A 26,095-nucleotide genomic window follows, 5' to 3' on the forward strand; every position below is an offset into this window, starting at 1 on the left:
TCTCCCTATTTAAGACTCGCCAAAGGAGATCTCTTAGTTTCCAGCGTATCTGAGAGTTACCCCTTGAATAACTGGCCTCTGAATAACGATAGCAGGAATTTAAATAAATAAATAAAACCCAGAGAGCTACACTCCATTAAGCAAAACAAAACAAATCAGAACAAAAATACACTAATTTAGGTGCATAGAACCAAAGTTAAATTCATCAGAAAAACCAAGAGCTTAAAAACAAAAAAAAAAAAGCAGATATTTTCCTTTCAAAAAAAAAATGAAACAGCCAAAATAACTCTAATAATATGGTTTATAGAACATTTACATTATAGCATTATTCCATATCAGAATATATTCAGTCCAGATATTTGAAGATTTTGAGAGTCCATGATATTCTGGGAGAGATGGTATTTGTGGAAAGTTTCTCATGAAAAAGAAAACTTGTACATATGGAATTTTTCTATTTTCCTTCCTTTTCATCAGTGGTAAATCTGGAGAGAAGGTCCACAGGAAGTGGGAGTCCCCTGTCATTCCTGGGCTGCTTGTGTCAGCATTCTGTCTTATGAACCTGAGTTCCTGCAGTTTGGATTAACATCTGCATTGTCCGCAAAGCAAAATATGAGTGGATCTCTTAAAGTATTCTAGAGCTCTGGGACCTGGCACACCAGTCTGTTGAAATCCCATCCCTTTCTCTATATCCTCCTTTCTCTAGTATTTAGAAATAACCTATTGAGAGAACAGAGACCCAGAATACAAGAAAAGAGAAAGCAGCCATTTATGTGCAATAGCTTCATGATTTAAAAGTGCCAAGCTCCAGTCCCCAGGGAAGACCTCTAGAGAGAATAATGTAGGAGACCTGGATATGTAACGAGGTATAGAAAAAAACATTTCTACAAAATCTGGAACATGAACTGTGTTATCCAAATAGAGGAAGATGAACTATGACTTCAGGAACAGCTTGACCCCCAGTAACAGCAGTGGAACACAGTGTCCTGGGACAATAATTCCGCAAAGTAAACCAGCCGAGCTCGGGGAATACAGTGTCAGTTTGCAAACAGCATTTCTTAGAAGAGAACCTAACTAATTCATAAGATATGGGAGACTGAGAAGGGTAAATACTGTCTCCTAAGGTCTCATCTAGGGAAAGGCAGGAGGGGCCTACAAAAAGGGAATGATGGGCCTTGGCTTTAGGGAATTAGGAATCTCGAGGCAGAGGAACAAAACTGGGGCCTGATTAATGATGCTGAAAAATTCAAAGTTCTAAAATCATGATTTTCCCTTCTATAATCATTTCATTGCTCAACCTAGTCATAACTGCCATGCTTCAAAAACTGTGGGTCATCTCTTCTTTCTTCAGGTTACAGATCTCTGTGCAAAATTGAAGTGTAGTTCCAGACATTTCTTTTTTATAAAGGGCATCAAATTTCTCATTTTGGGCCACTGTGAAGTAATTTTTCCAGTCACCAATAATCCCTAAAAATAAAAAACAAGGAAACACATTAAAGATAAAAATATATCCATTATGAAGGAAAAGCTAATATATACCAAAGGAAAGATTAAGGAAAGACTTTGCTTATATGTGAAAACTTTAAAATGTCATTTCCTTAAAAAGCTGGGCATTTTCTCTCATCTGTAACTGTGGCTTATAACTAAATACACAGTCTAACTTTTAAAAAGGCGTTCTAAGAAGAACTAATTTTCTTATATAAATTCATGGAAGTGCAATTTTTTTCCTGAGAGAGATTCTTTTACTTTTTCTGATTGTTTTGGGTCATGAGATTATCACTGAATTCTCTGGATCAATAGTCAGGGTACATTATATTTCATGAGTCACTTTGGGAAAATGTACAAAGAAGAGTCATCAGCAAAAAGAACTACGAAACAGAAAGCTGATGTACAGTTTTTCAGAATTTACAAATGAAAATACAATGATACTTGGAAGACACTTGTTTTCCCCCAAATTCACAAGGTTTGAACTTAATTTGCAACTCGGGTAAGAATAACATGATTAAAATCACATATAGAACATCCCTGAACCATCTTTTCAAAATTAAAATATGGGGGATATAAGTTTACATTCAGTCTCTCATACTTGGATGATTATAAAAATCATTTTTAAAATGAATGAACTGTTAACGTACTACTAATGTTCTTGGAGGAAAATACTTTTCCCATTTTATGAAATATTAAATATACTATATTGAATTACAAACTATGTTAATTCATGAGACTTTAATAAAACTTTCAGGTCCTCTAAATGAAAAAGATACTCCTAAACAAGGTTGTTTCCCTGGTTATTACACTTTATGTTCACCAGATGGCAATAGCTCTTTGTAATGTACATGAGGATCAACACAAACATATTTGGGGTAGTGCATCTGCAAGGATGTTATTTAAAACAGGGAAGAACACAAATTTAAGAGATAAAAAGTTATATGTGAAGCATTCTGGTGACCTTTGATCTGTGCATAAATTATGTAATATACACAAACATTTTGTAAGAACTCTTTAAATAAAGTAAATGCTGGCCAAAGGCCAGATTTTTGTTTTGTTGTTATTTGGGACATAGGAATAAACATTGATCATTATCTATCTCCTCCTTCATGCTAACTATTGTTCCCCTTAATAAGGACATTAATTTTCCCATCAAGCATCTTTCAAGTCTGGGTATGCCTGGCTCCTGTGTCCTACTTCACATTGATCCATTTGTAGCATTCATTTGTATGATTCTTACACCCCATCATTAGCTTTGTGAAACAAATGTATTTGTCATTTTTCCTGAGTGGCCTAAAGGATATATGCTGCATGTAGGTATTCAGAAACACTTTTCCTATATGTGAATTATTGAGTGAATACATGAATGAGTGAATGAATGAATGAACAGATAAATCTTGAACTATTTGGACCCATAATACTTATTACTTCTTCATGTATTATGTTTATAAAATACCCTAATTGCTTACATTTCATTTATTACAATTCTCCCACAAAACTTATGCCATAGGTGTTCATATTTTCCCCCATTTTGTCAGTGACATAGGCAGAGATTTGAGAGGTGAGTTAATGTATTTAGTGACATAGATTTTGGCAAATGCATAGCCTGGATATACCTTAGATCTATCTATCCACAAATGTTAGTTCTGTATCACCATCAGAGGAGATGCAAAAACTGACTTCAATATTAGACAAGCGTGTACTCTTTCCTGTCGAAACTGAAGAAGTTATAGAATCCAGATAAAGGACATGTCTCCTCTACTCGTACATCTTAGGAGATATCATAGGATGGCATTGATTTTATCTGATTGGAGGTAAAAAAAAATCTCTTGGAAATTACATTCAGTGACCTGTCTGTCACTGAGAATTTGCTTAAAAAACATTTTTTAAATTTTCTACCAAGGAATGAAAAAATATATTATATTTCTCTTATATAGTATATTTTATATTACATTACATATATTATACATATATCCATTTTTGTTCCAATCTATAATGTAACATTTCTAAAGAAAAGTCTGCCTTGCTCTCTTTCACTAGAGGTAATTTTTAAGAAGTTAAATGCAGTACTTTTGGGGGGAAAAAAAAAAGCTTAATTTGAAAACGATAAGTATACTTTGTGTTTTAATGTTATAAAAACCTCTTTAGAAGAGAATTCACTGTATAACCCATTTCAAATTGATGGTTTTGATTCATTTGTTCAAGCACACAATACATTCCTAGGGTTATGCTTACTTCCAAAAATACTAACTGAAATTCTGCTCCTTCCTGTAACTCAAGAAAAAATATTAAAAGTATATGGTGATGTTATTATTAGATGGGTGACATATCAGTTTAAGATAATTTGTTAAATGTGTTTTTATTAATAATCAGACATTTTACATGTGTCAAATGTAATAAACCACAATAAATACAATTTTCTTTTCATTTTGTTTTTTATTCAGAGACAGGGTCTCACTGAGTTGCTTAGCACCTCTCTTTTGATAAGGCTGGCTTTGAACTCTTGATCCTCCTGCTTTAACCTCCTGAGCTGCTGGGATTACCAGCCCAGCCCACAATTTTCTTAAATGGAAGTAAAATTGTATTTTAACACCAAATGCTATATTCTTCTATGTTAAATTTGGATTCTATGTTTCCTGTAATTCAGAAAGTATCTATAGGGAGCAAAAATTTCCCATAGGATAAAAAAAAAAGATCCTTCCTTTTGGTGAATCTTCATACTGAAATGACCACTATTTTCTAAATGATGCAGAGGCTGTAAAGAACAAAGTACTATACTCAGTAAAATCCATATAACATTGAGGAGAGGAAAGGGACCTGTAGGAAGCCATCCATGACTAGCAGAATCAGGCTTGGCGGAGCCATGGGATAGAGAGGTCTGAGTCCCAGGAACTGGCAGTCATGAGAGACTGTTTCAGATAGCCTGGGATAGGTGACTCTGTGCAGAAGTGGATCACTGCCTGAGGAAATGCCAATTCTGGGATGACCTGCCAATGCAAATGGCTTCCCTAACTCCACCCCATCCTGTTCCTCACAGAAGAAGCTCCTTCCAGTCTCCCTTGACCTGTGAGACTATAAATAAAGGGAAGGTGGGCTTCTCCATCTTGTTAAAGGTCAGATCTTGGCATGGCTCAATCCATCACACCCCCTTCCATTTGAAAAGATTATTTGTTCCTGTGTTTATTTAATTAAATGGGTTTCTTAGTGACTAATCAATAACTGACACTGTCCTTTGACAGAAACCCTTTCCCTCATACACACTGGATGAGGTAGGGTCCCCTGCTTACAGGGGCCTATGCCAACTTAAACAAAGAATTAAGGAAGTAAGAATGACAAACTTGGAATTACACCACAATTGTCAAAAACCATTCTCATTTAACAGAATAGTAAATAAAAGGAGAAATATTCTTCAGACATTAATATATTCTACAATCAGCTTTACACACATTGTTTCATTTAGTAATGTTGACTCTAAATGAGCAACTTTTGGTGCTAGGCTTTATTAGTGTCCTATTTTTACAGATGAAGAACTTGAAGCCTAAACAGGCTAAATAATGCAGGAGAGATCACAGAACTAATACTTCAGAAGAAAGTAAAACAAAAAGTTAAAATGAGCACAGTGTTTACCTTTGCGCATGAAAGGGGATTTGCTGTGATCCATCACTGCATTGGGCAAGTGTGTGTAATTCAGTAGAGGGTTGTCCTTCATCACTTCAAATGAGGTGTGATGGATGATCCGATCCAAGATCTCATCATTTAAGTCCTTCTCTAGATATCTAGCAATCTTCTTGATTTCCTCCTTTGGATTCTATCAGTGGGTGAAACACACATCCAAGGAAATGAAAAGATTATAAATGACGATTAAATGTAAAAAATTGTACACATAATTTTTTCTTATGGGTTAACTCCGAATGTTGAAGGAAATTTATAGTTGGTTGGGTCCATTCTCCATAATTTTTTAAAGAAATTAAAGTTACTGAAGACTTAATATATGTTTGCCTTGAAAACTAATAGAATTCATTCAGGTATAAACCATTTTAAAAAAAAAATGGTAGACTCCAGGGATCAGTGGTAGAGTGTTTGCCTAGCATGCTTGAACCATGGACTCAATCCAAGCACCTCAAAAAAGGGGAAAAAGGAAAAGATTCAAAAGTACAAAGATATCAAGGCCTAAATTACTCTTAAGCTATTTAGAATGAAATGAACAAAATATGAAAAGTGGATCATTCTCAGTTGCTAATGGCATAAACTTATCTTTGTAACTTCTTTGGAAGCAATTAAACCTGCATGGATGTACCTAGAAGATTTGTGGGGAAAGAAGCTGAAGTTGAGAAACATGAGTTAGAATTTACCAAAATGCATTGCCTATTCACATGTTGGAGCATGACATAAATATTCACGGAAAAAGTGAGCATGGAAGTGATCGCTCAAATGTAGTAAACAATTCAAAAAGAAAAACAACTGAGTTAGTGGACAGTACACACAGGATGATCATGAGTATGCAATCTGGGTAAACTTAGGAGAGAATTTCAAAATGAAAGGATATTCAAAGAAACACAGTGGTTAAGGAATGAGGGAAATGAATAAGTTGTTGATTTCATAATTAGAAAGTTATTAATGACTATCAAAATATAGATAAGCAGACATAGAGGATAGGAAAGAAATTATATTATTTTGGACCTGATAAATTAATTTCAAAAATGAAGATTAATCTTTTTATCCTAGGACAGGGCAAGGATATTACACTGAATAAATATCTACCACTTTTACCTCTTTCATGTCTTCATAGTATAAGAAAAGTATTGGATATTCTTCCTTTTTCTTCCACCAGTTCTTAACATGATTAAACCATGAACCATAGGCCACTAGAACCAGAGAAAAAGTCTATTTCCATAAGCATTCATCAAATCAGTTTTTTTCCTGAACATAAGTTAAATTGGAAAGACATTTTGTGAAATTTGGTAATCATGGGAATTGAGAACATAAGCTCAATTTTAAAAGGTAGAGTTAGTATTTATGGATGTAGAAGCAATTAAATTTTTTAATGTGAAATACAATGAAAGCATTTCAGAAAAAAAATGCATTGACTGCCAATAAATTATATTGTTTCACATGAAAAAAACTATTTTCATACAAATTATTTCTATCAAGTATCTATTGCAAATATAACAGGTATAATAGATCTTACTAATGATTTTGGCAAGTTAAGCAATGTCTATTGTGAGCACAGACTGAGAACAGATTTCTAGCAACTGAGAAAGGATTCTAGAATGCTTTCGTTATGCCAATGATATCAGGTTTATAAATTGAATATTATAGTAAAATGTTGGAGACAGTTGGCTTAATTTTCTAAAATGGAATTTGAATGTATTTGTGCTGAATTTGAATGTACTTATTTAAAAAACAAATTTTGAAAGGAAAATCCCTAACAATAATGACTAACTACTGTTTAAAATAAAACATCACTTATGAATTTTAAGCTAAGGCCCACTTACCATTTCCAGTCATGAATTTCTCCAAATATTCTTCCCATGTTCCAGGAAGAGGATGTAAATTATTCATTAAGTCAAAATGGTAAAATGATACTGCAACATCCTTGGCATTTCGAGCAAGATAAATTATCTGCAGGAGGGAGGAAAACAAAAATAAAATAGAAAGTATTTGTACCAAAAAAAAAAAAAAAAAAAAAACACCCATAGATAATTAAAATGGCATAGTACATTTTCTCCTAGAAACTGTGGAGGATAATGCTTATTCATCAATACCTCAATTACAGAATCAATTTAAGTGATTTTTCTGATAGAGCAATGCTTTTATGAGATAAACATAGAGATCTGTATGCTTTGGAAAAACCTTATCAGTTTCTGGCTCCCTTGACTCTGGGATCCATGAATAAACTACACCATCTTCAGGAAGAACAGAGAATACCAAGCAAACTTAAAATAACAAAATTGTGAGGCCTCGGTGGCCTCATTTCTACCACGTAAGCCCCTGGAAGCCTATGACAGGTTGAAAAAGAGAAAGGCTAAGAAGGCAGGGGAAAGCAAAGGGAGGCATTAAAATCTGTTTATAGGGGCATTCGGTTCAGAAACTGGAAGACACACACCCACTTTCCCTTGCCTTTCTCCTCTAAGGATCAGTAAAGCCCTAGAAATTTAACAGACAGTGATACAGAAACTCTGAAACTATACTGAATAGTCACCTCCTAACTTGAGGACGATGTAGTATGCTCCCTCTGGGTTTTCTTTTTATCTCCTATATGCTCTTGAATTAGGCAACAAGGTGGTTTGTGACCTGGACCCATTAGCAAGCATAAACCAAATAAAATAATACCTGCTGGTATCCTAGACAAAGGATCAGGAAATATAAATCCCAAAAGAGACGGGGAAAATCTCAAACTCTGTTCTACACCTGGGGCCCATCTACATGACCTGATGCTCTGGGCTTTCCCAGCTTCTGCTGCACAGCTGGGGCCCCCACAGGTAGTTCCATAGACCAACCACAGCAGCCAAGCTCTGTTTCTGCCTGCTGTCCACCAGGTGGCACAAGAAGCCCCAAACATCAAGGCTCTGTCCTCTTTTCAGTAGGTCAATCAGTACTAACAGGTGGTCCAAGACATACCATATGCCTCTGCAGGTGGCATGAGCAGGGACAAAGGAAGATCACCAACAGCCCCTGAATGTCAAAAGGACAAGAAAGACATTGCAGGGATCATGAAAATAAACTCCTCTAGGAACAAAGTCCCAAGAATACAGTAAAAACCTATGTGCTAAAAAACTTCAACAGGGTAAATAACTAATAAAAATAGTCCTAACGACACAATCAAAATATCCAAGATATAAATAGAAATAATCTGCCTTTCTAAAAACTAGGAAAACCACAATTTAAATGTAAAAAGACAATCGACACCAATACTGAGATAAATTAAATCTTGAATTATCTGAACAGGAATATAAATCAACTTCATAAAGAAGTTATAATCCTCAATTAAAAATTTTCTTGAGACAAATGAAAACATAGATAGGAAAGAAACATATTATACATGACAAGTTTTATGTAAATGGAAATTACAGACCTAAAATGTACGATACCTGAAATAAAAACAGCTTACTCATGGACTTAATACAGTAGGCATAATAGAGGATATAAAGAGCAAACCTGAAGATACATCAATAGAAGTAACTTGATGTAAACGACACAGAGAAAAAAGACTGAAGAGAAATGAACAGAATCTTAGGGATCTGTGAAATAATAATGAAAGACCTCACAATCATATATTCAGAACTCCAGAATAATAGGAGAAAGGAAAAAAAACTGAAAAATGATTTGGAAAATTGATGACTAAAATCTCCCCTGCCTTAATGGTTTGTATATGAGGTATCCCCCAAAAGCTTCTGTGTTAATGCAGGAATATCCAAAGGTAATATGATTGGATTGGATTGTGAGAGCTGAAATTAATCAGTCCATCCTACTCTGAATGGACTGAGTGGTAACTGTAAGTAAGTGGGGCACGGCTGGAAGAGGTGGGTCACCTGGGGGCATGTGCTGGCAGGGTTTAAATTCCCTGTGGTTCCTTCCCCTCTCTTTCTCTGTTTCTTGGCCACGACGAATAGAGCAGTGCTCCTCCACCATGCCCTTCCTCCATGATGTTCTACTTCATTTTGGGCCCAGAGCAATGGAGTCAGTCCAACATGGAACAACCTCTGAAACCATGAGCCTAAAATAAACTTTTCTTCTTCTAAGTTGCTCTTATCAGGTATTTGGTCATAGCAACAAAATGGTAACACTCATGTATATTAAAGAAAATAAATCTAGAAATTCAAGAAGCCAAATGAACTCCAAAAGGGAGAAACCAAATAAAGTCTGACCAAGACAAATTTCTTAATAAATTTCTCAAATAGAAGGACAAATGAAAATCTCAAAAACCAGCCAGAGAGATACTACATTGCATATTAAGGATCATTGATGTGAATGGCAAAGAATTTCTCATTCAAAATCATGAAAGCCAAAAAGAAGTGGCAAAATATTTCTCAAGTACAGAAAACAAAATATTGTCAACTGCAAATGTATATGCAATTAAAACTCTACTTAAAGCAAGAAGGAAAATAAAGACATTATCAGATACGGAAAACAAAAAAAAAGCTGTTATTTGCAGACCTATCTTACAGAACGGTTAATGGAAGCTCTGAAAAGAAAGAAAATGACCACAGAAGAATGGAATCCTCAGAAAGAAAAAGAGCAAGAAAATGGGTAAAAGAGAGGTAAACATAAAAGAATATCTTTGACTTGGTGAGTTTCTTCTTTCTATTTTATAATTGAAGCAAATTACACCAGCACTAGTGAGGCACATTATTCATGTACTGGAAACACTCAGACCCTTATGTTTAACATGTGGGGAGGGCACAGGAAATAAAGTAAGACGGCTACATTTTATTTGAAGGAGAAAAATGCTGACAACAATAGTTTGTGATAAGTTATGTATGCTTATATGTTTATAGTGATATCTAAAGTAGTCACTAAGAAAACATATCTAAAAACAAAATAGTAACAAAAACTCCTCAAAAACATTATAAGCAAGTGAAAATGACACTCTTAAAAAAAGTTCTGGTATGGCGTTGGAGATATAGCTCCGTGGTAGAGCGCTTGCCTGCAATGTGTGAGGCACTGGGTTTGATCCTCAGCCTCACATAAAAATAAATAAAAAATAAAAGATTCAAAAAAGATACAATAAAGTTTAAAAAAAATTTTTGGTAAAATAAGCAATGGGAAAAAATGCAGAAACAAAGGTATGACAAACAACAAAAAGCAAAAAAAAAAAAAAAAAAGCCATGACAGATTCTAGTTTTAAAATGTCAGTTTTTTTAAATGTAAATGATAGAAGTATATGAATTTAAAGAAATTGGCAGAGCAGATTTTAAAAATCATGATATTTACAAGAAACTCACTTCAAAGTGACAATAAGTTGAAAGCAAATGAATGCAGAAAGAAATCTCATGCAAACATCCATCAGTAAAAACCAGGAGTGGCTTTCTGGAATATGAGATGAGGTAAAATTCAGTACAAAAAATTACTAGGGAGAAGAAAGGACATTGCATAACAACAAAAGGATTAACCCACTAACAAGATAATGCAACCCTAAGGCCCAAACACAAAATAATATACTTCAGAACATGGATCAAACCCTGGTAAGCTAAAATCAGCAATCAAGTCAAAAGTTATACTTGGGGGTGTTCATAATCCACCTCATCAACTGACCAAACCACCAACCGCTAGAAAACAAACAAGGATAAAGAACCAAATAATATTATCAGGCAACAGGATCTAACCAGAATTTATAGAACATTCCAACCAACAAAGGAAAATGTACATTCTTCTCAAGTTCCCATGGAACATTCACATAGATGGAGATAAAATATAAGATATTTTAAAGAATAAAAATTATATAATGTACAGTCTTTGATGAAAATGGAATCAAACTAGAAAGCAATAATAAAAAGGCAGCATGAAAATCCTTAAACACTTGGAAATGAAACAACAAACTCTGAAATAATTGTACATTAAAAAAGTGAATTTCAAATGGAATAAAAACATTCATAGTACTGAATGAAAATCAAAGTACACCATATCAAAATTTGTGGAATATAACCAAAGCAATTCCGAGAGGAAATTACTTCACTAAATGCTTACTCCAGAAATAGAGGAAAGGCACCAAATTAATAACCTACATTCTTATTTGAAGAAATTAAAAAAGAAAGAGTAATTAAACTCAAACAAGCAGGACAACAATAATAAAAATAAGAGCACAAATCCATGAAAATGAAAGTAGAAATATAATAGAAACAAAAATTTGACTTTTAAAAAATTAATAAATTTGATAAACCTTTAGTAAGAACAGCAAAGATAAAAGAGAAGATACAAACAACTAAGATCAAGAACAAAATGGTGGGTATCATAACAAATCCTAAAACCTCTACAAGGTGGGTATGTATTATGTGAATAACTTTTCATTCATAAATTCAACAACTTGGAAAATTTCTTCACATACTACAAACTAGCAAAAGTCAGGTAACATGAAAGCAATAATCTTAATAACACTATGGCTATTGAAGAATAGAATTTGAAATTTAAAACTTACCCCAAATCAAATATATATGCAGGCACAAATAAATGTTCCCTGAAGAATTTTACCATATAAATAAGAGCTAGCACTCTTACATTAAGTTTTTGTAGAAGGCTACAATATCTAGGGACAGCGGAAGATTCAAAGTAGTAACACTGTCCTGAAGTGAGGATTCTGTTGCTACTCAAGTCTAGATAACTTAAGTATGTAAGCTTACACTAATTTTTTTTTTTTTTTTTTTTAAGTTGAAACAATTCCTCATGTAGCTCGGGTAAAGAGACAGGGTCATACTTTAAAATCAGCTTGCAGTCAAGCGCATACCTTGCAGTTGTTCTCCCAGAAAGACTTAGGAAGAAGGTCAGTTGGTAGATGTGTCTTCACAATCCGAGGTGATGGATTCTTCTCTAATTGTTCTAACCCTAGGGAATTTTAGTTTGGTATTTAGAAATATTAGAGTCTCCAAGGAGCCTGCATTTCCTCATTTTCTCAGCCAATTTTTCAAGATGCTTTTGAGCAGCATATCATGTAGCTAAAGGTTGTACCACTTACAGGCATTTCTCTGCATTCCAAGGGGTAGTATTTTGTAACAGTTAAGAGTGTACAATTTGAGACTATTATTCCTGTGTTAAAATACTATCACTTATTCATTGTCAGATATTTTAAAAATATCTGAGTCTCCATGCTTCATTTCCCCCTTCTCCAAATTGAGGGATAATAATGCCTACTTTGGTAATTTTAAGTTTTATCATTTCTCCTCCTTCAGGTCTCTCATCCACTAAATCATTTTTTTGTTTGTTTGTGTGTTTTGCAGTGCTGGGGATTGAACCCGGGGCCTTCTGCTTGCAAGGCAAGCACTCTCCCCACTGAGCTATATCGCCAGCCTCATCCGCTAAATCTTAAAGTCCTATGCATCTTTCCTTTGTTTTTCACAGTATTACTTATATCCAACCTAACCTCTAAATTACCTTCTAATTATACACAATCTTTCCACCTTCTGCATAGGAAGGTCTTCCCACACAAAATTGTGTCTGACTTATGAAAACAATAATTGTTTCTGTTGTTTGCAATAATTTCTTTTATATGTTAGAAGTCTCTCAGTTGCCATTAAAACACTCTCTTCAAATGTTCTTTTTGACACATATTTTTTAAGTTTATTTAGTTCCTTGTTTAGTGTCTCTTCCCATACCTCCTTCTCACCCTCACCCCCAAACACACACAACACAATGGAGTTTCCAGCAGAGCAGGTAACTTGTTTTCTTCAACAAGGGATGTCCAGTAGAGCACAGTGAGCAGCACATGATTTGCATTAAGAAGAACCTTCTTATGTCAATGAAAATAGGATTGGCAGAAGGAAGACACCCCATTAAATTTTAATTTCACAGATAAAAAAACAGATCTCGTTAGCATAAATATCTCCCATGCAATAAAGGTGACTTTTCTGAATTTTCAATTTAATTGAGTTTCTTGTATGTTATCTGAAAATATGAATTATGGATCTATAAAGTTCCACCAGGAATTTTATTATACTTCTAACATGGTAGCTACAGTCACTTTACCCAGCACAGAGAAATGAGAAACTGTAATTTTCCACAATTCACTCTTCCCAAATGTACATGAAATGAACTTGCTTCCGTTACTTTTATGAAGTCTTCCACAATTCTGTTCTTCCAGGTCTGTCCCTCAGCTACCTGTAAAATTTCTTTCCCTTGTATCTTAATCATTTCACCATATGAGTCTCTTTAAATGAGCTCTTTATATCCACAAATATGAATATTAAGAGGACGCAAATCCATCACAAGTATCCCCATTCAGGATCCAGAGTAAATCTGAGGGCCAGAGTTTACCCTCATCTCCTAACTGAACGACTATTCCCTCTCTGTCAACCCTCCCCAGCTTGCTTAGCATCCTAACCCTACTTCATGTCAATAATCCTTGACTCCTTGTCTCGGATTATTTTGACTCAATCACTTTTTCATTTCATACTCTCCTATGGCTGAGTAATATTCCATTGTGTATATGTACCACATCTTTATCCATTCATCTGTTGAAGGGCACCTAGGTTGGCTCCATAGCTTAGCTATTGTGAATTGAGTTGCTGTGAACATTGACGTGGCTGTGTCACAATAGTATGCTGATTTTAATTCCTTTGGGTATAACTGGGATGTGGGATAACTGGGTCAAATGGTGGTTCCATTCCAAGTTTTCTGAGGAATCTGGATTTGAAGTCTTACCTCATTCTGGAACTCATTTTGGTTACTTCCCCAGCACAGTCCTTCAGTTCCAAGCCTTAGCAGTTTGGCCTCGACCTACAGACAACCACAGTAGGACTGACACCCTCCCGGTTGATCCCTGTCTGCATATGAAGTAATCAGTCCAGCCTGTCTGCTGAGAGATACCTCCTCTATGGGAGAGGATTTGGGTTCTGCTCTTGACATTGATAAGCAGGTTTACCACCATCCATCTTCATATCTCTGGTTTCTAGCAGAGCTCGAGAGCCAAGCTTCCTTTCAGCTACCCTTCTCTCATCCCTATCGGACACCATGTTCTTTCATTCCCTCTTAGGTAAATGACTTTTCTTTTCCCTGTCTTTTGGCAACTCCTATCCCCCTACCAAGCCTCCACATCTAGTTTCCACAGACTTCTGCTCTTCTCATGTTTTTCCTCTGGCTTTCCCTGGGCTATAGCATTGCTTACCACACCCAATAATCCTGGGAGTGGTCTAATGCATATATTTCAACATGTTCCAAACACTATAATTTTAAACCATTATTTAAATTTTTAAGTGCCATCTTGAACTTAACATTTTGAAGCTGAATTATTAATTGTCTTACATCCAGATATATTCTTCTCCAAATATTTTCCATAGTAGTAAATGGTTCCATAGTCTCCTTGATTTATCATAATAAAACTCTGGGAATCATCCTTAATTCTTCAACTTCCCTTACATTTACTATGTAGTTCATCAATACAATAAGTATAACATATCTTGTCTGGAATCCTCAATTTCATCTCTCACAGAAGCCAGTGGAATAATTGCATTTTAAATATAAAAATAGCACAGCTTCATAGTTTTTCCTTGCTTAAAACTCTTCTATGTCTTTTGCACTAAATTTAGAATAAAACTGAAGAACTTGTTAAGAATCACAAGCCTTACATAATTTGTCCTTGCTTATTAATCTCTGTTTGCTTTACATGCCCCTTTCCCCTCTTTTGATGGCCAGATTTTAGTTCGTGTCCTACACCGGGTTTTTTTCTGCATCAAGACCCTTATACCTGCAGGGCACAGAGGCACATGCCTATTATCACAGTGGCTGGGGAGGTTGAGGTAGGAGGATCTCGAGTTCAAAGCCGGCCTAAGCAAAAATGAAGTGCTAAGCAACTCGGTGAGACCCTGTCTCTATATAAAATACAAAATAGGGCTGGGGATGTGGTCCAGTGGCTGAGTGCCCCAATCAATTCTCAATACCCCCCAAAATAAAGGCACTTATGCCTAATGCTTTACCTTCCTGGAATGAGCTTTTTCCAACTGTGAGTCTTAATTCCCAGTAGCTGCCCCTAACACTCAACCTGAAGGAAGCTCTCCTATTATTCCCTTTCCTGGCATCTGATACTCTGTAAGATTAATAATATTGATATATTGTTAACGTATTTATATTTTCATTGTCACAGTAATCGTAAGCTTCTTGGGAGTAAAATACATAATTTAATAATTTTTTTGTGTCTGACTAATAGCACAATGAAGTTCTTTAGAAGTACTCCATAAATATATGTGAAATGAAAAGTGATTTTTATTAATAAATTTCATTCTTAAAACAGAGTTGGTATACTTCTTTGCTTATTTCTTAAATTACAAGATGTCTTAAGTTTGAAGTCATTGCTCTAATGTGACAAATTCTATACAATAAAAGTCAATAAAACATGAGGAATGCTATTCATATTATTAACCAAATTCAAGTGCTTTCTACTATTGAACCCTTTCATCTTTGGTATCATACCTGGATGTGCAATGGACTAAGCAATAGTTCTTTATATGCCTTGATTATCATATTGCTTGCAACTTTCATTTTAATGCTACCAAATCTGAATTTCTCTGAGTGGCCATTACAGATATAATAATACACATGTTATGTAAATAATATTACAAAATTATAATTACCAGGTGACAAATTTACCTGACATACTTATTCCAGGAACAGCCATTTCCAGCATGGGAACTTTAGCAGAAATAACATCTCGTTTACATTTTTCAACATCTCCACCATTTAGAACCATGTCCAAGATTTCACTAATCCAAGTGGTACCTGTAGAAAAAAAGCAAACCTTTTCATAATCAGTACCTAATTCTAGTAAGAAAAGCAGAAGCCTTTCATATTACTATATGTAATTAGGAACTTAATCCTAAGTTTCCATGTTTATACCACAATGTCTATTTTAATATACTAGAAGTAGATGGTGACACTAATAGGAATATTAACTTTACTTAGGATGATAATTTTATAGAGTTCATTCCAGAAAACAAAAGTCGAAGTCAGACCTGCATCAGTCCTGCAGAACTCACCTGACTTAGGATAAGTTGCTATCACAATGTCATCTGGCCTGCTGCGGAACCGTTCAATCCTTTCCCAGTTGTGGGCAAAAGCATAGACCATGGGGTAGCCATGGACCATCTTCAGATTTTTTCGCATGACATCATTTGGGGAAATCATTTTTGTAGCAGATTGTACAAATACTTAACAGACTTCCTACTGACAGTAAAATCATGGAGAAATAGAGATTAGAAATCAGAATCTGAGTGACAAGTATCATCCTTAAAAAAATGCAATGTAACAGAAAGCAGAATTGACCTTTATCACACTGAGTACACAAAGATCTAATTACAAAGGGCATTTTTGCAAGCATAAAGATACAAATTGCAACAGGAGCAACTGACCCAGTGACAAAGAAAGTAAAGGTCTTTAGCAGAAATTTTGGGGAAAAAAATAGGACTACACATTTTATTTTCAATTAAAATCATGTTTCACAGAAATATGCTAAAAAATCTGGATTTACAACAAAACAATTTTTTCCTGATAATTAGCAGTTTAGTTGTACCTTATTTTTCCTTACAGGAAGTCTATTGTCATTCTTACCCTTGTTCTGTAGGTATTGCATGTGTTTTCTCTGCTTCTAAGACTGTTTTTCTTATCACTGGTTTGAGCAATCAAATTATGGTGTGTGCTGTACAAGCATACAATTCAGCTATACTGAGTTTCATGGGACTGTGAGCTTATGGTTTCTATTAATCTCAGCCATTATTTCTAATTTTTCATTTTTTATTTTGTACTATTTTATATTTATCAAATTAATTAACAACTATTATTCAAACTGAAGTCCATGTGCAATCATCATGTGCTATTGGTCCCATCTGAGAGTTTGTTATAAATATGGAATCTCAGGTGCCAATCTAGAATCAGATTTTTAAATTTTAGCAAGATATTCAAATAATGTTTCCCCTTAAAATTAGAAAGGGAACTTTAAACCATGTTTAACTTACTCTCTAACAGTGTAGGGTGTGTATAAATGATTTATCAAAATGAATTCAATGGCTTCTAGAAAATAAATTGCACTGATTTTGGTACACATGCAATTTTTTTTCCTAATTCTTTACCAGGGATTGAACTCAGGAGCACTCGACCACTGAACCACATCCCCAGCCCCATTTTGAATTTTATTTAGAGACAGGGTCTCACTGAGTTGCTTAGCACCTCGTTTTTGCTGAGGCTGGCCTTTGAACTCATAATTCTTCTGCCTCAACCTCCGGAGCCTCTGGGATTACAGGCGTACACCATCACCGCCCAGCTTTTCCTAATTCTTACCCATGTTGAATAGGCATCTTTGATACTGTAGATGAGGTAAAGAAACAGAGCTTCAGAGTGTCTTCCCAAAGACAGATAAGGAGGGGCAACCCAAGAATAGATTGTGTATGTTCACGTGATTATTCCGCACACTGACTACATGCCTGATGTGATCCTACAATATGTATAATCGGAAAAAAATGAGAGGTTACATTCCATGTATGTATGATCTATCAAAATGTATAAATGCATTTTACTGTCATGTACAACTAATTGGAACAAATTTTAAAATTTTTAAAAAGAAAAAAAAATGTTGCCAGAGAAAGATGGAATGAATAACAAAATGAAAGCAAGGCGGCCAATTCTGACACAAACCAGTCACATCTGGGATATGGGTGTGGCCAGTCCAGAAGCGCCAGGGGATTAGAACTGAGTTAGCATTGCTCACTCTGACCAGTGGCTGATGGTGAGTTCAGAATCACAGGGGGAGAGCCACACAGAGTGGAGGGCTGGAAAACCTAAGATGATTAGTGTCATTGACCAGACATGCAGGAAGGTGGATGTCACTAAAATATAAAAATTAGGTTGCAAAAACTTTTAAAACTACAGGAAAGTGACAGGCAATTTTTGTGATTATAAATTATATTCTACATCATGACATATAAAGTCTTCCTGTTGAAGTTGAGCCATAAGCTGAAAATTAAAATGTCTAAGATTGACTTAAGGAAAATTAATGAAGAGAAAATGAAAAATAATGTCCCTCTTAGGAGAAACTGAATAATCTGCCATTAAAACTAAATGATTCTACACAAATGGTATGCCTCTACTTCATGTACAACCAGAGGAACAAGTTGTACCCCATTTGTTTACAATTAAAAAAAAAAAAAAGATACTCAAAAAAATAAATAAATGATTCTTTTAATAAAAAACACACTTTCTTCAACTCATTCCACCCTAACAAAATTCAACTCTATTAGGCCCATATCCAATTTCAGCTCCAGAAATAAATGTAGTAAACAGCATATGCTGTATTCTGGAACGTGCTTCAGAGTGGTGGGGGGGGGGGGGGGGTGTAGAAGATAGGGGAAGAAAGTTGAGGCCTTGAAGAGGATTTCTTTATCCCGAAGTGCCTTGAGTCTCAAGAGAAGATCCTCAATCCTGGCAATTCTTCAGAAGCATTCCACTGAACCCCGAAAAATAAGTAAACACTGAAAATTTGAGAGATTCTTCCCAGCATAAACAACAGCACTGGGTTTCCCATGGGAAAAATTAGAATTATGCAAAGAACATTCAAATTAGGAAACTGCTCAAAACAAATTGTTCTAACTAGCACAATGCTCTGTAGATACAGGACAAAACCTTCAAGAAATTAAAAGCAATTTTTACCTTACAATGTAGCCTCCTCTCCAGAAGTAAACAAGTGTAAGGACAGATCAGATCTGAGCAGAGCAACAGCAGTCAGTGATAACAGCCAGTGACTCCACAGGCAGGGTGAGTTTGAACTACACAAACAGAGGGAGGCCCTGCTGTCTCCACAGCTAGCAGATCCAGGAAGTCCAGAAAAGGAAATGGAGGAGGGTGGTGACCAGAAGTCAGCTCAGGCTGAGTTTACTTGAATTTGAACTCCCCCCACAGGCTGCAGAGGGTGTGAGGGAAACTCAGAGGGAAAGCACATGAAGAGTCAGTGGATCAAAACCTTTTGCCTTGCTACTAGGAATGTCTTCTAATAATTTCAATCATGATGAAAAGTGGTTGTGCTGTATGTATGTTTCATCTCGAAGAAACATGAGTTTCCCATATGATAGAAAGATCAAGTGTACCAAACATACGCTGAAGATGAACATTTATTTGGAGAGCTGAAACAGAGGGCAGACTGATTGATGGTTTCATAATGCTTTTTTGTCACCCTAATCATTTCCATAACTGCTCAGCTTTTTTTCTTTTAATGCTGACTGACTAACATATAAACAGAAGGAGTAAACTAGAAGCTAGTAGTCTACGTGAAGGGGGAAAATTGGGGCCCAGAAATATACTCTTGTCCTCCACTACTTCACGTACCTACAAGTTTTCCTTCAGTCCAGTTGCTGAAAGGAATCCTTTGGTTAATTGGCATTCAACTCAGATTTAGCTACAATGAAAAGCACCAAGCCGTTGCTGGGTGATTGAATTTATGTAGGCCCAGGGAAGTGAAGAAGTCCTGAAAGAAAGTAGCACATTCTTTTACATCAATTGTATTTACTGATTCTTAAGGAAAATTTTCAAGAGTGTTCTGATTTTAAAAGATGTTCCCAGCAGATTCTGAATTATTTGGAGATTTTTCAGAATAATTTTTCCAAAATATCTTTACACACTTTTGTGTAAAAAAAAAAAAATGGTATCTTAATATACGCACTGGTTCTAAGCTGAATTTTGCTACTAAGAAAAACTATTTCTTACTTTGGAATAACTTTTTAGAAGCAAAATTTTTAAATCAAGGGGTATATATTTTGAGAAGTTTGTACCAATTTAAATTCACATCAGCAGAATATCAACATACTGAGACAGGAGATGGAAATGGGGACATCTGAGAAGGGGAGCTCACCACCCCAGATTAAAACCCGAGGCTAAATCTTGTCTTTTCTTCTGGCTGCCTGACTGGGAGGCCCCACTCCTGCTTGGACGCTTGGACGTTCTGTTGTTGCCCTTCATTTCCTTGACTACTTTAACATTTGTCAACCCCAGAGAGTCGTTTTAAACCCAAGCATTTTTTTTCATTTTAAGGAACAAGTACAGGACCAACTCAGATTAACAAACATATTAGACCATTCCATTGTGGGAATAAGAAATTAAAATCGTACACCTTTAATTGCCTCAAGGAAAGAGAACCATCAAGGGAGACTCTCCAATGAAAGGCTAGTTCTTCATCAGTACAGTATAGAAGCCTCTAGATTCAGAGCCACTGATGGCATCCTCCTGGGACCCCCATCCACGCTGTGGGAGCTTCCATTGCTTGCTTCTGAAGAATCTGCTTCTGAATACTCACCCTCTGTCATCTGCTGATTTTACTCCTCAGATACTCCAGCACTCACACAATCCTACATTACACTACCTTTATCCATGTGATCACTACTAGATAGAGGCAAATATTGTGGTGTTGCATGTTCTTTTTTTTTTTTTTTTATTTTTACAGACTGCATTTTGATTCATTGTACACAAATGGGGTACAAGTTTTCGTTTCTAGGGTTGTGCACTATGTAGATTCATACCATTCGTGTAATCATATATGTACATAGGGTAAAGATGTCTGTCTCAGTCCACCATCTTTCATACCCCCGCCCCCTCCTTCCTCTCATTTCCCTCTACGTGTAATCTAAAGTTCCTCCATTCTCCTCTTACCCCCCGCCCCCCAACCCCAATTATATATCATCATCTACTTATCAGGGAAAACATTCGACCTTTGGTTTTTTGGGATTTGCTTATTTCACTTAGCATGATATTCTCCTATTCCATCCATTTATCTACAAATGCCATAATATTATTCTTCTTTATGGCTGAATAATATTCCATTGTACATTTATACCACAGTTTCTTTATCCATTCATCTGTTGAAGGGTATCTGGATTGGATTCACAATCTAGCTACTGTGAATTGAGTTGCTATAAACATCGATGTGGCTGCATTACTGTAGTATGCTAATTTTAATTCCTTTGGGTATAAACCGAGGAGTGGGATAACTGGGTCAAAAGGTAGGTTCATTCCAAGTTTTCTGAGGAATCTCCACATTGCTTTCCAGAGTGTGCACCAATTTGCAACCCTACCAGCAATGTATGAGTGTGCCTTTTTCCCCACATCCACGCCAACACCTATTACTGTTTGTGTTCTTGATAATAGCCATTCTGATCAGAGTAAGATGAAATCTTAGGGCAAAATATTTTTTTCATCATGTTGTTTTAGGTGGCATTTTTTAGTTACATTCAAGTTTGATCAACTTCTATTATTCAAACATATTATTTTTAGGGGGAATTGAGAAAGCTACTATTAGTTTATTCTTGTTTTACTATTAAAATATATATGTTGTTATTGTGACAGCTATGTGTCCATTAAAGACATTCATATTTTTCTCCTATTAATGGAATGAATATTTCCCAAAGTTGTCATTTTTGTTTTTTTTTTTTTTAATACAATGTTACATGCAATTCAGTCTTTGCATGAGACCCTGATATTAAGGAGAAATTTTGGTTTTTGTTATTTCTTTTATAAGAAAACACATTTTTGTAAGAAAGGAAACCGTCTTGATGCTTTTATAAAATTGTATTTAAAGAACTCCCAATGCATGTTTGCTTGTCGTATATGCATTGGTGATGAAAAGGGCACTGAATTTTAGCCACATATAATCTTAATTATCATAGTGCATATTTTTCATCCCATGATTTTTTTTACATCATTTTTATATAAAACCCTGAATAGATAACCTTCTGAAAATGAATGGATGTTCTAATATTTTGAAGAGTGAAAAACAAGGATATAAAGTAGGAAGACGTCCTGGATGTGGAGTTGCTAAACTTTAGGCAAATCACTGATAAGTTTTCCATCAGATTACAAGTTTTTTTCGTAGCTGGCATTTATATTTTGAGGACATTTGGCTTATTTTTCTGATCAATGTGCACACATTTCAAATCATATGCAAGTTCTCCAAGTTTCTTTGTTCTACACGAGCAGCTTCTGCATCTGTGTGTGTGTGTGTGTGTGTGTGTGTTTGACACCAGCAGCTTCTGCATGTTTGTGTGTGGGTGTGTGTGGGTGTGTGTGTGTGTGTGTGCTTATGGGTTTGACACTAGCAGCTTCTGCATATCTGTGTATGGGGATGTATGTATCTGTACTTATTCTTCTTGTGAATAAGTCCAAAGAGGCCAGTCTCTTATGCAACTGTTTGCTTCCATAAAATTTACTAAGCACAGAGCAATCTTTTCCCTCTTGTAATAGAAATAACGGTGAGTCACATCTTTGAAAGTTCTTGTCTTCTTACCTCATCTACCTGAGAAGGCAGGGATTAGGATGGAGATGAATCTGCTTCCCTCTCAGAAGTCTTGTTACAATCACAGGTGTCTCCAGAATGCTGTTCCTCACATCCCTTTTCACAACTGCAGAAGTCCCTCATCTGAATAGTGACATCCTTGTACGCCTCAGGCCTCAGTCTTCTTTACTGGAGAACAGTGAAGAAACATTATTGGATAAAGCAATAATAAAAAAAAAAAAAAAGAAAAGAAAGAAACCTCATACTTCTTTTTTTTTTTTTTTTTTTTTTGTATCAGGGACTGAGCCAGGGGCATTTACCCACTGAGCCATATCTCTATCCCTTTTTATATATGTTTTTATTTTAAGACAGGATCTCACTAAGTTGCTTAGGACCTCACTAAATTGCTAAGGCTGACTTTGAACTTGCAATCCTCCTGCCTCAGGGTCCCAGGCCTCTGGGATTACAGGCATGTGCCACCATGCCCAGCTGAAACAAAACTTCTTGACATTGGGAAATCAATGCAAATACCAAAAGTGGACAAGTGGAATTTGGCTCTTCCTGCCTTAGATGTGTTCAGAATCAAAGGACCACTTGTACAACACTTTTCAAAGTGCTTTGATGGCAACACATGCGCCTTTCTTTTTCATAAACACATTGTATTTCAAAATCCCACTTAGGAATACTAGGTTGTTTGCAGTGGTATGAAGATGCCTTCTGGAATTTTAAAGTGCACAACATGCACAACCATACCTGAGATATTGTAGGCTAGCTCTGGCCCTTAGAATGTACTCAATAAAGATTTTGATTAATGAAAGAATTTTGAGTAGATATTAATGATCATAGTAATGCAATATATTGACAAGAATTTTTATTCCTAGAATTAGGAAACAGACTAGATTTATTGAGTGTATTGTACCTAGTATATACTGGCATGAAATTAACCTCACAATTATTTTTAACTCTATTAATTTGACCTAACATCTAAGTAAGCAAACATCAGTAAGAAAATCAGTAAGTAAGCAAACATCAGTAAGTATAGTATTGAGATTATGAACTTCCATATCAGGAAGATGAACCTGAATTCAATTCCAGATTCATCCTTTTACTTGTTGCTTATTGAATAATCATTACTGAAACGAAGATTTGCACAAAATAATAATTTGCACAAAGTATTTCTTATGTAGCAGCCACCAACCAAAAACACTCTCTTCTTTCTCAAGAAAGACAGGTTTGTCTGATTAGACAGGACAAGGTCATTGGAGCTGAAGGGATGGGCCTCAATCTTTTCTTATTCTTTCTTTCTCATTGTTAATATGAATGAGTTTACAGAATAATAAAGAACGGATGTCTCAGAGCCAAGACTGCAGGACTCTTAGTGCCACTAAGGGCTTGCGATTTAGCTGCCAAGGAAAGAAGCCCTGTCTGAGGGTTGTGTGTTTTATACATTTGTCTGGCCTCTCTTATCCCTGGAGAAGAAAATAAAGTCTGTTCAACAATGCCACCTATGCACAAGTCTCCTTCCCACCTATACACGCCCCATTCCAGCCCAACACACACCCAAGCGCGCGCACACACACACACACACACACACACACACACACACACTCACACACATCCAATCCTTTTCTAGGCCCCAAAAGAGGGGAAGAGACTTGCTCTCTTGGCAACTGAATCAACACACATTCTGACCCACAAAATGCAAGGTCAGCCCCTTATTGTTCTCCAATGGAGTTCAAGGGCTTGGGCGCCAGACACCTGCTCCTCATTCTAGGTAGAGGAAACCCAGGATGGGTCTTTCTTCCATAGCAGCCTTGGCAAAGGCGAGGCCCCCTGCACCACCCACACTTCTGCCTGTGGCTGCTGCCTCCTGACAAAGAAGCAAGAGCTCTCTAAGTGGTGTGTCTTCGGTCTGATATTTCATAAGCTGCATCAGGAAAACACAAACACGATCCTCCTTATCATCATGAGAGTCGTACTTCAACCTCCCCAACCTTTACCCCTTCATTCCTCCCTCCCTGGGCTCTGCCACGTTGGAGACCCTGCCCTACCTCTGATCCTCATCTCATCTCAGCCTGATAAGGGTTCCAATTTAATACGTTGCTTGGACGATGTTCAAAAAAGCAAAGTGTTCAGTGGTTTAGGTCTTACATTGAGTGAAGGTCTGTGTACAAATATCAATAAATAAAATACAATGTAACCATTTTAAAAATCTTTATAAATTTTAACTTCATGGCTGGACAAGTCTTTAGAAGATTTTCCTACTGTCTTACCTCCATCTAACTTCTAGATGTTTACCCAACTTGCTTTGGTTGATAATTATATTCATGTATTCCTTTGTAAAAAGTTATATTCTTAATGCTTTGGAGAATTTTTATTTTCATAAGTGGAAAAAGTAAGTAGATCAAGGAGAGTAGTCTGAAATGGTTGGTTTTAACCATTTGAGATTATAAAATAAATAATAAATTGGAATGGGTGTAGCCCAGTGATAGAGCACTTGCGTACCATGCACCAGGTCTTGGGTTTGATCCCCTAAACCACAAGAAATAAACAAACAAATAATGAAAAACTTTCTTTTACTTGGAGAAAACAAAATGCACCTTTTTTTTGAAAGGTAAAATAATAATGGTTTCATTTTGGTTTTACTAAAAATCAAAGTGACGCTATACTTTATAGCTATTGACCTTTCCAAAGTTTATATTAAGTACCTTGAGATCCAGGAGACCCTTTAAGATTTCTTTAGTTTTTAAGAAATGAAGGATTAATTTCACATTGTCTGGCTGTAGTATAGTATTACAATAGACATCGATGGCTTAATATACACCCTGCAAATAACTCTCTGTGGTTATGAAATAATAAAGAACTTTAGGAAATAAACACAGAACAAGAAGTCAAACCTCTTCTAATACATCTGGGTGGCACATTTGCTATTCTCGGTATCATTTTTAATTTTTCCTGAAGAGCTGTAACTTTATGAACTAGACTAAATGCACTGAAAATCCACAAGGGTAGAGACATAGAGAACAGGATGGTGCATTGCACTCACCCCTGAACCTGTGCAAGACATTCACATCTTTCTTTCCAGCATAAGCTGAACCATGTTTTGTTTTTTCCAACTTCATTTTTAAATATCTTTTATTTTCCCATTTGTACCACTTTTTGCCAATTATATTAGAGGTTAAGGGTAGAAAATCAGAACCAAAAATAGTTTCTATCCTGTTCTTTGTTACTTTGCTCCATAACCTGGCAAATATTCCTTAACTTCTTTAGTATCAATTTCTACTTTGTAATCCATTGATTGAGGGTCAGTATATGGTAGGACGTTATAGAAAAGCAGAATTGTCTAGGTTTTCTTGGGGTTCTGTTTGGACAATAAATAGCCCAACATATTACCTAGGAGTTTTTTCATATGCATATACGCACATAAACACACACACACACACACATACATACACATTTGATCATGTTTTGTCACTGCAGTCATTAAATATAATATATATTTTATAAAATTGTGTAATTCACTGGGATGGGCCAATTAAACATTATGTGTCAGTATGTTATAATTTTACTGAATTAATATCTCAAAAGTGACTACACATCCTTCATTGCAAAATCATAGGACAGTTACTTTGAGCAGTTACCTACAATATTAATGTTAGATAG

General features: G+C 35.7%; 1 protein-coding gene across 2 annotated transcripts; it reads right to left on the reverse strand.

The window, feature by feature from the left end:
* Positions 1–285: 285 nt before the first annotated feature.
* Positions 286–19,031, reverse strand: LOC306669141 (sulfotransferase 1B1). Of its 2 annotated transcripts, none has more exons than XM_079153028.1 (8): positions 18,826–19,031; positions 16,164–16,350; positions 15,778–15,906; positions 11,927–12,024; positions 6,981–7,107; positions 6,256–6,350; positions 5,113–5,293; positions 286–1,464 (listed from the first exon to the last, which is right to left on the reverse strand). In XM_079153028.1, the coding sequence occupies exons 2-8, from the start codon at positions 16,309–16,311 to the stop codon at positions 1,316–1,318; spliced, it is 927 nt and encodes a 308-aa protein (XP_079009154.1). In that variant the 5' UTR covers positions 16,312–16,350; positions 18,826–19,031; the 3' UTR covers positions 286–1,315. The 2 variants fall into 2 exon arrangements, with proteins under 2 accessions (XP_079009154.1, XP_079009153.1); XM_079153027.1 differs by having other exon boundaries at positions 16,164–16,347; positions 18,826–19,028.
* Between the last annotated feature and the right edge of the window lie 7,064 nt (positions 19,032–26,095).

The sequence above is a fragment of the Sciurus vulgaris genome, assembly GCF_902686455.1.
Source record: "Sciurus vulgaris genome assembly, chromosome: 9".
In the NCBI taxonomy this organism is placed as follows: Eukaryota; Metazoa; Chordata; class Mammalia; order Rodentia; family Sciuridae; genus Sciurus; species Sciurus vulgaris.

Bases quoted from the DNA above. Each gene is read 5' to 3' on its own strand.
- LOC306669141 (XM_079153028.1), bottom strand. From the start codon at position 16,311: ATGATTTCCCCAAATGATGTCATGCGAAAAAATCTGAAGATGGTCCAT. The intron at 15,907-16,163 runs GTGAGTTCTGCA...TTTTTTCTACAG, and splicing joins AGCAACTTATCCTAAGTCAG to GTACCACTTGGATTAGTGAA. The intron at 7,108-11,926 runs GTATGCGCTTGA...TCCCTCCTGCAG, and splicing joins TCTGGGAGAACAACTGCAAG to ATAATTTATCTTGCTCGAAA.